The 13,675-nt window shown below is 29.5% G+C and overlaps 1 protein-coding gene across 1 annotated transcript; it reads left to right on the forward strand.

The window, feature by feature from the left end:
* On the forward strand, positions 11,489-13,049 carry LOC109346289 (probable galacturonosyltransferase-like 7). The gene has a single exon (XM_019585772.1). The coding sequence runs from the start codon at positions 11,906-11,908 to the stop codon at positions 12,944-12,946; it is 1,041 nt and encodes a 346-aa protein (XP_019441317.1). The 5' UTR covers positions 11,489-11,905; the 3' UTR covers positions 12,947-13,049.

Consider the following 13,675-nt stretch of genomic DNA (forward strand, 5'->3'; position numbering starts at 1 on the left):
AAGAGGAGTGTATAGTAGCTATAGGAAGTAATGTGGAAAATATATTTTGATGGTTTATGCAAGATGGTAGTTGCTCTTTATATATCTATTGAGAAATATGGACGCGTAGTATGTGTTTTGGAAAGAGACAAATTATTTGGGTTTCAATTTTATTTGAAAACTTCAAACATGAAATGTAAAGCTTCCTGCCAACTTGTTTAGGACACGGATACACTGTACTCGGTTGGAATCAGGCTAGACAGATAGGCAGGCCATAATATAATTTGTTTTCTGGTTATTTTAAGAAAGAAAAAAATGTATATACGATAGTATATAACATTTAGAGTATTAGTTCTATATACTGACAATGTAAAGATGTATACACAATTAGTGCATCATCTACCATTCATTTGGATTACTTTTTTTAAAGTTAATGATGATTGAAAATGAATGATGAGTAATGCAGTAACAGTGTAAAAAACTCCTATACTATATACATCTTTTTCTCTGACATTTATTCATATACATTAATACACTAATAACTAATAGTGGATAAAAATTATATTCTTATACTAACTTTAACTTGTATCACTTGTCAATTATCATTGATACACATATATACCCAATCTTTTGATGAATTAAACAATTAAAAGTACCTTATAACTACTATTAACCAATTAGAATTTAGAAGGATTTAACTATCATGGTAATGATTTTAGAAGTCATTTTATTGTATATTAACACAGTAACACATAATTAACTAAGATTATGGTTGAGCAATCATTCTCACTTTTTTTACATGTTGCATCTGAGGCTTCCAAATCAAAGCCATTGTTAGATTTTCTACAGTTTTTGCCAGCCTGTAGCAACTTGACTTGTTTTTTGACAACTTTGCAACTTAACTTACTGATAAGTGATTGTGTGTTAAGCACAAGTAATTGAAAAGGAAACATCCAGGGAAAGCCAGTTAATTACCGCTATGGAAAAGTGTTTTGGTCACATGACATAGTCTCTAAGGAGGGTCCTACAGCCAAATGAAATGTAGGTAGCTTTTAGTTGGATTTTGTTAGAATATACTTAAACGCCGTTTGTGCTTCCTTAATTCAAACTAAAATCACAGAAAATATTATACAATTAAATATTCATATTTTAAAACAAAAAGTTTAGACACATTATGCACGTAATCGTTTGCTTAATGGTCTTCTTAAACATTTATTTTCCATTTAATGACAGCTCTTCAACAACTATTTATGGGACAAGACACTATTTCTTTAGTACATCGGAAATAAGAAAACAAAAATTAAGTTGAGAAATCTAAAACTAAGAAATCAAAAGCCCCAACAGGAATAGTCACTTAAATCTTGAGATCGGAGTATTAAAGAGTTAATCTCTCTATGAATAGAGTTAATTTGTACTACACACTTTGAATAGTCTTGTCACTGATTGGGCTTGCAAATGACATTTGTTAAGAGATAAATTGTTTTGGACTGTGAAAGTTTCAATATGGTTAAATTAAATTGTATTAGATCGAAATAACACAGAAAACTAATCAGAATGTGCACATAAAATAAAATAAAGATTATCTTTAATGTTCTACTAACCCAGTAAATATAATGATTATATTTGTTATATATAATTATTAATTATATATAATATTGTTCACTTTCACCGAACTATTAAATTGGTTGAACCTGATATAAGGTTTGAATTTCAGAAAATTTCTTAAAAGAACATTGCTTAAAAGGAAGCTTCTCTTGGTTGTGCTGGTGCTTTCCTTTTCTTTACACTCCAACACCATGTCTTGTCCTTTTCAGACCTATACTAATTATTACTATTAATTGTTTATCATAATGAGAACTAAGTTCCCCTTTCATCTTATAACTATTTTATTAGACTCTCCCTGTCAAAGAAACTATTTTATTAGACTCTTCCTGTCAAAGAAATTTTCAAATCATCCATTCTCCATAGAGAAAGAATTAACCACCAAATTCATTTTCATATGAATTTTAGATGAAATATCGTTAGTGGTATTAAAAAATATACTTTGAAGTTGTTATACATACTAAATTTATTAACAATTAAATATAGAATAAATTATATTGACATGATTGAAATCATATAAAAAAATTCTCTTTTCTTTTTGCATCTACACAAATCACTCATATTTATAAACATATATTACACTAATTACTCATGCATGAAAAATAAGTGTGATTTTTTTAAACAAAAAAGTGTGATGAGTATAATTAAACTAAACAAATATGATATATTATGGAGACAACCCTAAATAGTATAAGATTTTGTTACAAAATGAATCAATAATTCTAAAAAATATTGTTTAAATTACTATTTAATAATGAAACAAAAATAATAAATAAATATTCTTAATATACTATATTTTGTTAAATTAATTATATTTTCATATTTTTGTTTAAAAGATCATATTTATCTCCTATGCATGGGTAATCAGGAGAATGTATATATAAAAATTGGGTTGTGTTGGTGTAGAAAAATAATAGTTGATATATGTAATTCATTAAAACTTATGAGTGTATATATAATTTACCCATTAAATATATTTCCTACCATCATCATTTATTATTGAGACTCATTTTCTTTTAATTCAATTCCGTTTTTTCTTCCCACACATTAGTTAAGGTATATTTGTAAGGATAATAGTTAATGTAGTACAAAATTATGAAAAGAGTCCATTGTTTCGCATAATTAACAACGTATATGATCCAAATTAAATTTGTCGGTAATAATATTAATCAAGCAAGGTTGAAGGTTACATTTAATTTTATGGGACATGACTCATGAGCACGAATTAATGAATCAAGAAATACAAAATTCCATTACAAAGTAGTCTCTACTACTATAACAAAAAAAATTAAATCCATCCTTTTCAATGAACAATTTCTATCTCTAAATCCTTAGTTAACATACTATGGGCGGCGTCTTTTGATTAAAATTTTAGAGCAAGTATTACTAATATTTGGATGGTCATACATAATTTTATGTAGGCATGAAAATATTCTACATATATATAGCTCAAGAACCAAGGAAGGAATACTCAAAGTTTTGTATATATACATATAAGGTTAAAATTTCTGTTGAAATTTTGGAGAATGGAGGATTATTTCTTAATATAGAAAATAATGTGCGTGTCCAATAAAACAATATACTGAAGCATTTTCTGTTGATGCGCAATCTATGGGTAGGAATATTGGTGTGCTGTTTTAATAATGGAGAGGCCTTGCTAAGGTCCAGTTACAACCTTGATATCATACATTCATGCTCATAGTTAAGTATAGATCGGACATACACTGGTTTTGAAGCAAACTCACAACCTTTCAAAGTTTCCAGCTACGTCTTTTGTTTTCATGAGATAGTGAAACAAAACATGAATAGTATAGTAAGTGAATCAAAGTGCATGTTTGGTTTCCAGTCATGTACCTAAATTCTGACTGAATGGTATGAATAATAGTGTTGTGCTAAATGTGATTTTAAATCCCCCTCATAAAACCAAATATGTTGAACAAGGTGTGTTGGTTAAGTGGGAGACACATGAATTTATATGCAATAAAAAATATATTGGGAGAGGTTCATTATTCATGTAGCATATGTTGGGATATCAAACAAAAAATTTGTCATTTTCAAGCTTGTTATGATCGACCTCACATACTCTTTTCCATAAGAAGGAAGTTGCGGATTTTGTTTTTTGCTTTTAAAAGTAAAAGAATCATATTATTATATCTAAAGGATAAATATGTCTTATTAAGAGAGTGCATCCTTACTCCACAGAAGAACCTGAAGATGTGGCTGGAGGTGGTAAAAAATGGAGTTGAACTCACCGAATCATACTATTAAATTTATATTGTACTGGGTGAGTTCCAAGGCCCAAAGGCCCAGTAGGCCCACCAGGTCCGGCCCAACCTTCACTCAGGAAGTAAACCTAGCAGAAGCGCTCAATCAGCCTGCAAGAGATTTCAATTTCAAACAAATTGTCTCACCAAAACTAGGGCCTCTGAAGTTGGAATTATCCTAAGAAATGAGGACAGAAATATAAATAATTAATATTCGTCATTGAAAATCTTATTTAATTTATTATAATAAAAATAAAAAACAAACGTACAAGATTTTTTAAAAGATCATATGACCATCAACTAATTTTTAACCTAATTATCATGGTAGCATGAATCATATTTATTTTTCTCAAATTCAATGCATATATATACATATAAATTCAAATATATTATATATATTTACTTCGTTAGAATTTTAAACTAGTAAATCATAAAGATCCAAGATTAGAATTTTATTTCTTATTGAAATTTTGTTTTGATTTTATTTAGCTTAAAAACATGGTATCTCTATCCATACATATCGACCTCCAAATTCTAATACAAGTTCAGGGCTTTCACTCTCTCGGCTGGTTCGTTTTTGTTTTGTCTCCACAGTTCAAACAATCATGGAGATATAGCCATGATGAGTTAGAGGATAAACATATGATGTCAGTATTAATTAATTGATTTCTACAAACAACATTACTCGTGTAGTATAACTATAAATCATACTGTCCAACTGGGTTATATTTTTTCATTTTCTTATACACACATGTTTAACTCAGCAGCTATGATGTGCAGTAGTTGAAGGAGCATATTAAATCTTCACTATAAAACTCTTCGCCATAATAAAAATAACATATGTATCACAAATCCACTTTATATCTATGTATTTTAGTGTGAATATTTAAAAACTAATAACATGAAACATAAATAAGTGAATAATATAATAATAATACATAAAACTTCCAATATTTTCGTATTTTTATTATTGTGTTTAAAGACAGAGTCAGCAACAGTAACACTAACAACATTTATTCCGAATCTGACGGACCATGACGTTTTGTGGTTAGATTTTCAAATTTGACGAGAGTAGATACCAAATTTATATAATGTCTTTCTGACATACAGTACCACCGACTCAGCCTCGGCTACGGTGAATTTCGTTTTAAATGTGCTTTATCTTAGCTACACGACACTGTGTCAAACAAACTCATTAGATTCTGCGGGGCCCTTCACTGATACTACAAATTTTGTCCATTCAGAAATTATTGCCTTTTCACAAATAATTGAAGAAAACAACTGGTTTCCTTTATTTTATTCTACTTTTGAATTTTTGTGATTTTACTATAAAATTTATTGTCATTTCGCCTTTTTATTAACATTTTGATCTTTTTTTCCGAAACTCTTTATCACGACAATAACTATCAGCAAGACTTGCTTATACAAATATGGTAGAGTGGATGATAATGAGTATCTATAACCGTGAGAATAAGAATGGTTGAGAGTAGGGGTGCTAGTGGTCATTATACTTTGGTTTTTCTATTTCAAAATAATAAATTTAGTACAATTTCGAGATGTTAAATTCATATAGAAAAATCAACGAGTGTACTGTAACTCGTGATGCATACAAATATTTAATTCAATATTAATAATATTCATATGAACTAAGAATAAAAACTACAACAAAAATAAAAATAAGAGGAAAACGACACCACTAATACACCCGTGTAACTTTAGTAAGAAAAAATTGTTAACTAATAAGTAATAATACTTTTAACAATTAGAAAATATGAAAAATGTACATTTTAGATTATTAACTAGAAGTTAATTAGATTTTGAAATGAAATAATTTCCATTCCTTTGTATATGTAATTAGTATTACTTTGGTCTAAATCAAGCTGATATCTCAAATTGGACCCAAAAATTTATATAGACTAATCTATTTTCTAAAAATCAGGCTAACACAATCCAAACAGTTTTAGTTTTTTATAGTCTCATTTTTTATCTATTGGTTTTTGGTTTCTTTTTTGGATTGGTTTGGAACAGGATCAAAGTTTCTTCATATTTATTTCTAAATAGCATACAATTTTATTTTAGGTTCTAGGCGTTAGGGATGAAAAAAACCAATTGCTATTCTGTTCTCTTTAGTTTTTCTCGCACCCATCTTACTGTCTTTGTTCGATCGAGGAAACAAAAACACAAGATAAGGTCTGATCTAAGAGAGGCAGCAACGGCTAGGCGAGGTGACACAAAGGAGGACTATACATGTGATGGTGATAAAGGTGCAATTTTGCTTGCGGTGTGGCTTGGTGGGTAAATTTTAAATAAACTTTGATAATCTATATGTTATAAAACTAAAAGTGATTAGTTTTCGTTTCAATGAAAATCGTACACACCCAAAAGCATATCATGGAGAAAATTAGTGGAAGACACATATTCTAAGGTGGTTGGATCCTCTGGCTAGGTCCATGATGTGTCTTCTCCCAATTATGAAAAAAATGTTAATAAATGCTCTTTTTTTCCATGGATGAATGTGTATTCTCTCATAGTCCAAAGAATAACTTCAAAGCACCAATTATAGAAAATTGGGAGACACTTAGCACATTGTAATGGAAACATATACACTTTCTATTACAAGTACATAGGTGATAACTCGCATATGTACCCATGTAATGCATTATATATTAGAAATTAATTTTTTTATACATAATTGTTTTACTATTTTTAAGAAAATATTAGTTTAATGATTTATTATTACATGAATGTATAGAGTAAAAGAATAGCTAGTATATTTATATGAAGTATGAACACATGTATATATTGAAAAATATAATATCTATACATTATTCGTATAAAGATTTATATACAGTATATATTCATTATTTATTTGTATATATATATATATATTTAATTTATTTACGAACTATAATTGATTGCACTAGAATCTTTGTCAAGACTTCAGATTCTCAAATAAGGCCACATGTGTTTACCATTTACAAAACCCAAGCTTATAATTGTTTTCTTTATTATACTGATAATAGGAATGTAATATTATTAAAAATTTATTATAACTAGATATCTAAATCAGAGTTTTTGTTTATTATGATCAGAATCAAAAGGGGAATAAGCCATGTCGAATTTATACATATGCACTAATAATTTTTTATTTAAAATAACAATGTAGAATTTATTCATTTTTAAAAAAGGTGACACTAGTAGCAAGATACTTCTGCGTATGAATTGACCCCATCTTCATCTACAAATATTTATGGCCAATGGAAGGACAACCCCTTTTTTTAGAACAATCCTGATCATAAACTAAAAAGCTAACTAACTTATGAATGTGAACCCACCAACCTTTAATTTCTTTTCTAGAGGGATGATTAATGATTAAAGGTGGAGTCAGGGGATTAATGCCAACACCTTCAAAGCAGGACATAGCCAAATCAAAGGGCAATGACACACCCATGGTAGAGTCCAAAAAACCCTAAGAAAAGGTCACTGCAGAGTAGGGTGGAGAGGTACAGTAAATATGTAGAGTGGTGTATAAGTGTAATTAGTGGTGGGGAGGGCTGGGAAATAGTATAGTGAATTGCATGGACGTGACACTTTAACATTTTATATATAAGAATCTAAACTTTTATCCTCAAATATAAAACCAAAAACAATAGTTTACCACTCGAATTGGAGTGAATCAGACCTAACTCTATCTGCTCACTTAGTTTGACTCAATCATAGTTTTGATTAGATTTTATTAGGTTTATGATCGATTTTAAAAATTAAACTCAATCAATATTTAGGGTTTATATGAGACAAGCATAACCTGACTTGACCCATCTCATACTCACATATTTATCATATTTGTATGTGGTCTACTCAATTGTGTACAAAATAATGACATATTTTTTGTCAATATTATCACTAGTTCTATTTTTTATCATATATACACTATTAACAATATGTATCATTATTTTATATGTCAAATTATATATCCATAATATGTAATATTAAAATTATTTTATCTAAAATGCATCTGCATTATATTTTATCGGATTTAAGATCGGATTCAGGTTCAAAGGTTGGTTCCTTCAACATTTAGGGTTGAGTTACCTTCGTGTCTAAAGTCAAGTTCGAGCTCAAAAAATTAATTTGACCAACATTTAGGATCGGGTAAAAGACAAGTCTTACTCATCTCAAACCAACCCATACTCACCCCATGTAGAACATGATTTTTTTTTTCCATGGAAAAGAGTGGTTAGTGAAGTGGTCCTTGGAAAAGGCAATTCCCATCCATAATGATCATGGAGGTGAAATTTAGAGTAGACCATCCACTTTAATATTTAAAATTGTAAGCAACGAATATCTGAATATATTAGTCCTTAATTCAAGAGATTATTATCTACCATTAAAATTATAAGTTATCTAATTTGTGGATAGTTGGAAATTTCTAAATGCAAGGACTCTCAAAGTAATTTTGCTTATTTCATCAAAAAGTATATATATAAGATTGAACAATGAGACATGCTTGAAAGCTTAACTTTTTTTTATTATCGATTATGATAAGTCTTGCTGATAAAATATAATTATATTACCTTTATATTATAAGATAATAAAAAATAAGTCAAGAAATTGATACTCGGTTTTTAATTATAAAAATGTAAATAATCAAATAAAAGATAGTATTTTTTCGAAAATATGGAAGGAAAATAATTTACTAAAAATATTTATTAATATATTTTTTATAAACCAAAATGATAAACTTAGTAATTAATAGATAAATATTTGATTTTAATTGCAAAATATTCAATTTCATGCAACAGCACATGACATTGCATTTAAAATATAAATGCCAATATATTTATAAAATTGTAGTTTTTAAATTTTAAATAATATTAACATTGGTTCAAACTCTCGCAAGATGTTGGTCTAATGATGTAAGATCTCATTGAATTTCTAAGTTCGGGGTTCAATTCCTGGGAATGACTCTTGTTGAGAGGAACAACCATAAATTCTGAAAAAAATTAGTTCTTTACCCAAAAAATACAAAGGATATCCTTGGTATTATCCAAAAAAAACCCACTCTATATTTTTCACATTTCATCCCATCAAAATATTTGTCCATAAAAAATATCAATAATTTTCAAAAATCAACAGATTAATAAATAAATCTTAGAATTTAAAAAGGTTGAATGTTACCGTGATTCCACATTAAATGTAGATGTAAGATATTAATAAGATATTATACTGTAAAATTTTCATAATAATATCATCATAAACGATAAACAAATAAATATTCGGATTTTATTGTAAATAATTTTATCATGAAAAATAAATTTAACAACATTTTCTGCTCAATTAATCAGAATTTATCACAAGCTTAAATTATAAAACATTAACCCTTCACCATAAAATATCTTAATCCAGTAGTCTCTGAAAATATTATGTGAAAATTAAATATCGGAGCCTTAAGCTATTTTATCTGTCGTAACTTTTGATATTTGTCACTTATCTTTTCTAAATAATAAGTTTTTTAAACTTACTTCGCATCTTAATTATTAATTCAAGGGAAATGTTTAAATTAATGATTAGATCTAAATTATTATATGTTCATAAAATTGATAGATAAGATGAAAAATAAATTTAAAAAACTTACTCAAATAAATGGATCTCCGCTCTTATTATATAATAAGATCACAACTAAATGAAAAAAATAAACAACTATAAAAAGTACAATATTATTTTCAGACAATATTATCCTCAAAGAACTTTAAAGAGGTATTCATTTTAAAGACGGTAATTGTTACATAAATATTTAATACGTTGAAATGTGATTGAAGAATACGTGAACGTGTAACAAAATGATGCATTCTATTGACATCAATTCAACCTATCGTGACTTTTAAAAATATGTTACATGCATCTCATTTTTTCTCTTATATCTTTTCATCTAGATCTATCTTTGAAAAGTTATTGCCATTTTGTTTGCCCACAATAATATTATTCTAGAAGAGAAAATTCAATATATTGCTATTGAAATAAAAATAACAAAAAATCGTCACGAATTTAATAACAAAAGAAGTAATATGAAAATATACCTTTTTTTGAGCTCAAGGATTCTCCAAAAACGCAATTTCTTATAAATATAAGTGACACATTCCATTATCTTGCACCTATTACCATTTTCTAACAACATTATCTCAAATCTAGAAAGTGGAAGAATATAAGCATACAATATATATAATCCTCTTAAAATAAGGAAAAACAGTCAACATTTAACAACCAGAAAGTAAAGAATCAAAATTAGTAAAATAAGAAAAAAAAATAAAAAAACGTAGTTTTATACATACATATATCTTTTGCAAGTAAAGAATGTTGAATAGCGGAAAAAACAAACCCTTACATAACGATAACAGAAATTAGTAAGATATGAAGAAGAGGAAGAAAAAGTGTTCCATACATCTCCCTACCTTTTGCTTGGAAGAAAAAAATGAGAAAAAACAAACAAACTGTAATATGAAGTTGGTTAGGCAATAAATAATACAAATATAGTCAAATTTATTAGGGAAATCTTTCTTAAATTGAAAGTTTCTAAAATGGCTAAAAAGTTAAAAAGAATTAGAATATTTTTAGAAAGCGACATATTTCCAAATTATCTAAAGATTTACTTGACCAATATACCCATTAAGAAAAAAATAAAAAAAATAAAGACTGAAGTAAGATTTATTAAGGATTTAAGATGAAAGATTGTTTTTATTTATTTATCCAACTAAAAAACATAATTGTGAAATTAATAAAGTTAAGGAACTAGCCATTTGAATGACTTTCTAGTTATAATCAGAGATGATAAAATAAATCATCATTGTCCATAAATGCTAGAAATTTTTTAAGCGTACGTGTAATTATCCTTATTAACTTAATGAACAAAATTTAATGTTCAGTCCGTTTTAAAACGGCCTAACGAGCTGCCTGCAAACATTGTTAATTAATTAAAAATTCATATAATAAATAAAAGTAAGTTAAATGAAGTACTTGAATGTAATTCTTTTAATATTGTATATGAAGTTGAACAAATAATATTAGATTAATTTTTTTAGGAATCAAATTATATTTTAATTTATTTAAAATTTTCTTAAATTATGTTCGCGAGCCGCTCGAATTGTCCAATGGAAATGTCAACAGACATGGTGAGCGAAATAGACAAAATTTGTATGTCTTACCTGCATAAAAATGCAGGTTACGTGGACACACCCATTTTACCATCTATACTTATAACAAATGTTGTCCTAAAAAATTAAACAATTAATCTTTAACACATTAAGTTGAAATAAAAATGTATGCATTGAATGTTGAACTTTATATATTATTATTGTGTCATCAATCATTCATATTTAATTAATATTCACTCTTAAAAATAAAAATGAATGATATAATTACTTTCTAATGAAGCCTTAAATGTTGATTGACTAAAAAATATAATTAAAAAAATAAAAAAAAAAGAAGAATAAAAAATAAATAAAAGAGTAATAAAATGCAATTAAAGCAATATTATAATTATGTGTTTGGGGCGATGAAACATTTGTATGGTGGAAATAGAAAGGCTAAGCTAAGGTGGGAAAAGATAAAAAGGCCCCTCTCTCTCTCTCTCTGTCTATTTCCGTGTCTGCACCTTTCCGTAGTACTACTGCTTACTCCCAACCCTTTCACTCCTAAATTCCAATATTAAACGTTCTTATTTCAATACGATCATAACATTGATGATTAATTAAAGAGAATAAAAAGAAGAAGAAGAAGAAAAGTAGAGAAAGTTCGACGGTGCAGTATCAAATCCTTTCCATGGATTCCGTCGTCTTCTCTCTCCTCCACCACCATCACCACCACCAAATTCCTTCGTCTCCACGTCATCCTTCTTCCCATTGACACAGAAAAGCACCGATTCTTCTCCATTCTTTATTCCCACTTCTCTTTTATTCACAATAATACTGGCTCACATTAAAATAACCCTTTCTATCCCTTCTTCTTATCTCAACGATCCCTTCAATTTCAACTGGAAAACTAAGAAGAAGAGAAAACTCTTCACAATGTTGTGGCTTATCAGATTCTCTGGGTTTTGTTCCGCTGCGATGCTACTCATTCTTCTTTCCCCTTCTCTCCAATCTTTTCACCCCGCCGAAGCAATCCGGTCCAATCACCTAGACCGGTTTTCTTTCCGTCAAGCTTCCACATTCCGCAATGCTCATCAATGCATTTCTTCTAACCGAACCGGTGTGTGTGACCCTTCCTTGGTACACGTAGCCATAACCCTCGATCTTCAATACCTACGTGGATCAATCGCGGCCGTTCATTCCATCTTGCAACATTCACAGTGCCCTGGGAATATCTTCTTTCATTTCTTACTCACTCAGACGAATCTTGAATCCCTAGTTCGTTCAACGTTCCCTGAGTTGAAGTTCAAGGTTTATTACTTTCACCCTGAGATTGTTAAGAATCTGATCTCTACATCTGTGAGACAAGCGTTAGAGCAACCGTTAAACTATGCGAGAAATTATTTGCCAGATCTTCTTGAAAGTTGCGTTCAAAGAGTGATTTACTTAGATTCTGATCTGGTTGTGGTTGATGATATTGACAAATTATGGTCTACGAGTTTGGGTGGTTCAACGATCGGGGCTCCGGAATACTGTCACGCGAACTTCACAAAATATTTCACGGCGGCGTTCTGGTCGGACCGGCGATTCTCCGCTGCGTTCGCAGGGCGGAGGCCGTGTTACTTTAATACTGGAGTGATGGTGATAGATCTAGTGAAATGGAGGAGAGTGGGGTACACGCGCAGGATAGAGAGATGGATGGAGATCCAGAAGGTTCGTCGGATCTACGAGCTTGGTTCACTGCCACCGTTTCTTCTTGTTTTCGCGGGACACGTGGCGCCCATTGAGCATCGTTGGAATCAGCACGGTTTGGGTGGTGATAATGTTCGAGGGAGTTGCCGTGATCTTCACGCCGGTCCGGTGAGTCTTCTTCATTGGTCTGGTAGCGGAAAGCCGTGGCTCCGGTTAGATTCTAAGCGGCCTTGCCCTCTCGACGCGCTGTGGGCCCCATATGATTTGTACGGACACACACAATGAAGGGTAAATTCAAGTCTTCAACGCTCTGTCACTTCCCTCTGTTTAGTTAAATTTAATTACTGCACCAATTTTTATTTCCTTTATTATTATTTTGTTCCTTTTATTCTCCTTACTCTGAACACATTCATTATTTTTTTCGTAGTTTTCTTCTATTTTTCTCAGGTCATTTTTTCCTGTTTTAGTTGTAGTCTGTTATTCTATCATGTTGTTCTTGCTCTAATTGCAAAAAAGAAAACCAAGTGGATATTCCGTTCAGCAAATGGTATTGCATTCTTAATTCACCTTTTTACTAACCAATTATAAGCTATATTTTATTTCACCTAATTACTAACCAATTCTATTTTTTTATTTCACCTAATTGTGATTAGTTAATTAGTTTGTATGAAGAGCAATTGAAAGTGACGTTGTAATTGATGAATGAACTAAGTTGATTGCAGCCACAGTAACAGTATGAATATTAAGAAAAGGAAAATGAAATATATATGTGATATTTTATATATGTCACTGTGTAGGATGATTAGTAAGAGGTAACATTACTCAGAAAGGAAAAGTTCCCCTTTTGGATTGAGTTGGAAGAAGACAAAAAAACGACAGTTTAGGTTTTCAATAATGGCATTAAATTAAATTAAACAACTGCAACTGACGACATAACATTATTAAATTTGTAATTTGGTTTCTTGGTTAGTGTCAGACTGGGTTCTTGTTTCATTGTTTGGAATTTAGTTACTA

The sequence above is a fragment of the Lupinus angustifolius genome, chromosome LG04 (assembly GCF_001865875.1).
Source record: "Lupinus angustifolius cultivar Tanjil chromosome LG04, LupAngTanjil_v1.0, whole genome shotgun sequence".
In the NCBI taxonomy this organism is placed as follows: domain Eukaryota; kingdom Viridiplantae; phylum Streptophyta; class Magnoliopsida; order Fabales; family Fabaceae; genus Lupinus; species Lupinus angustifolius.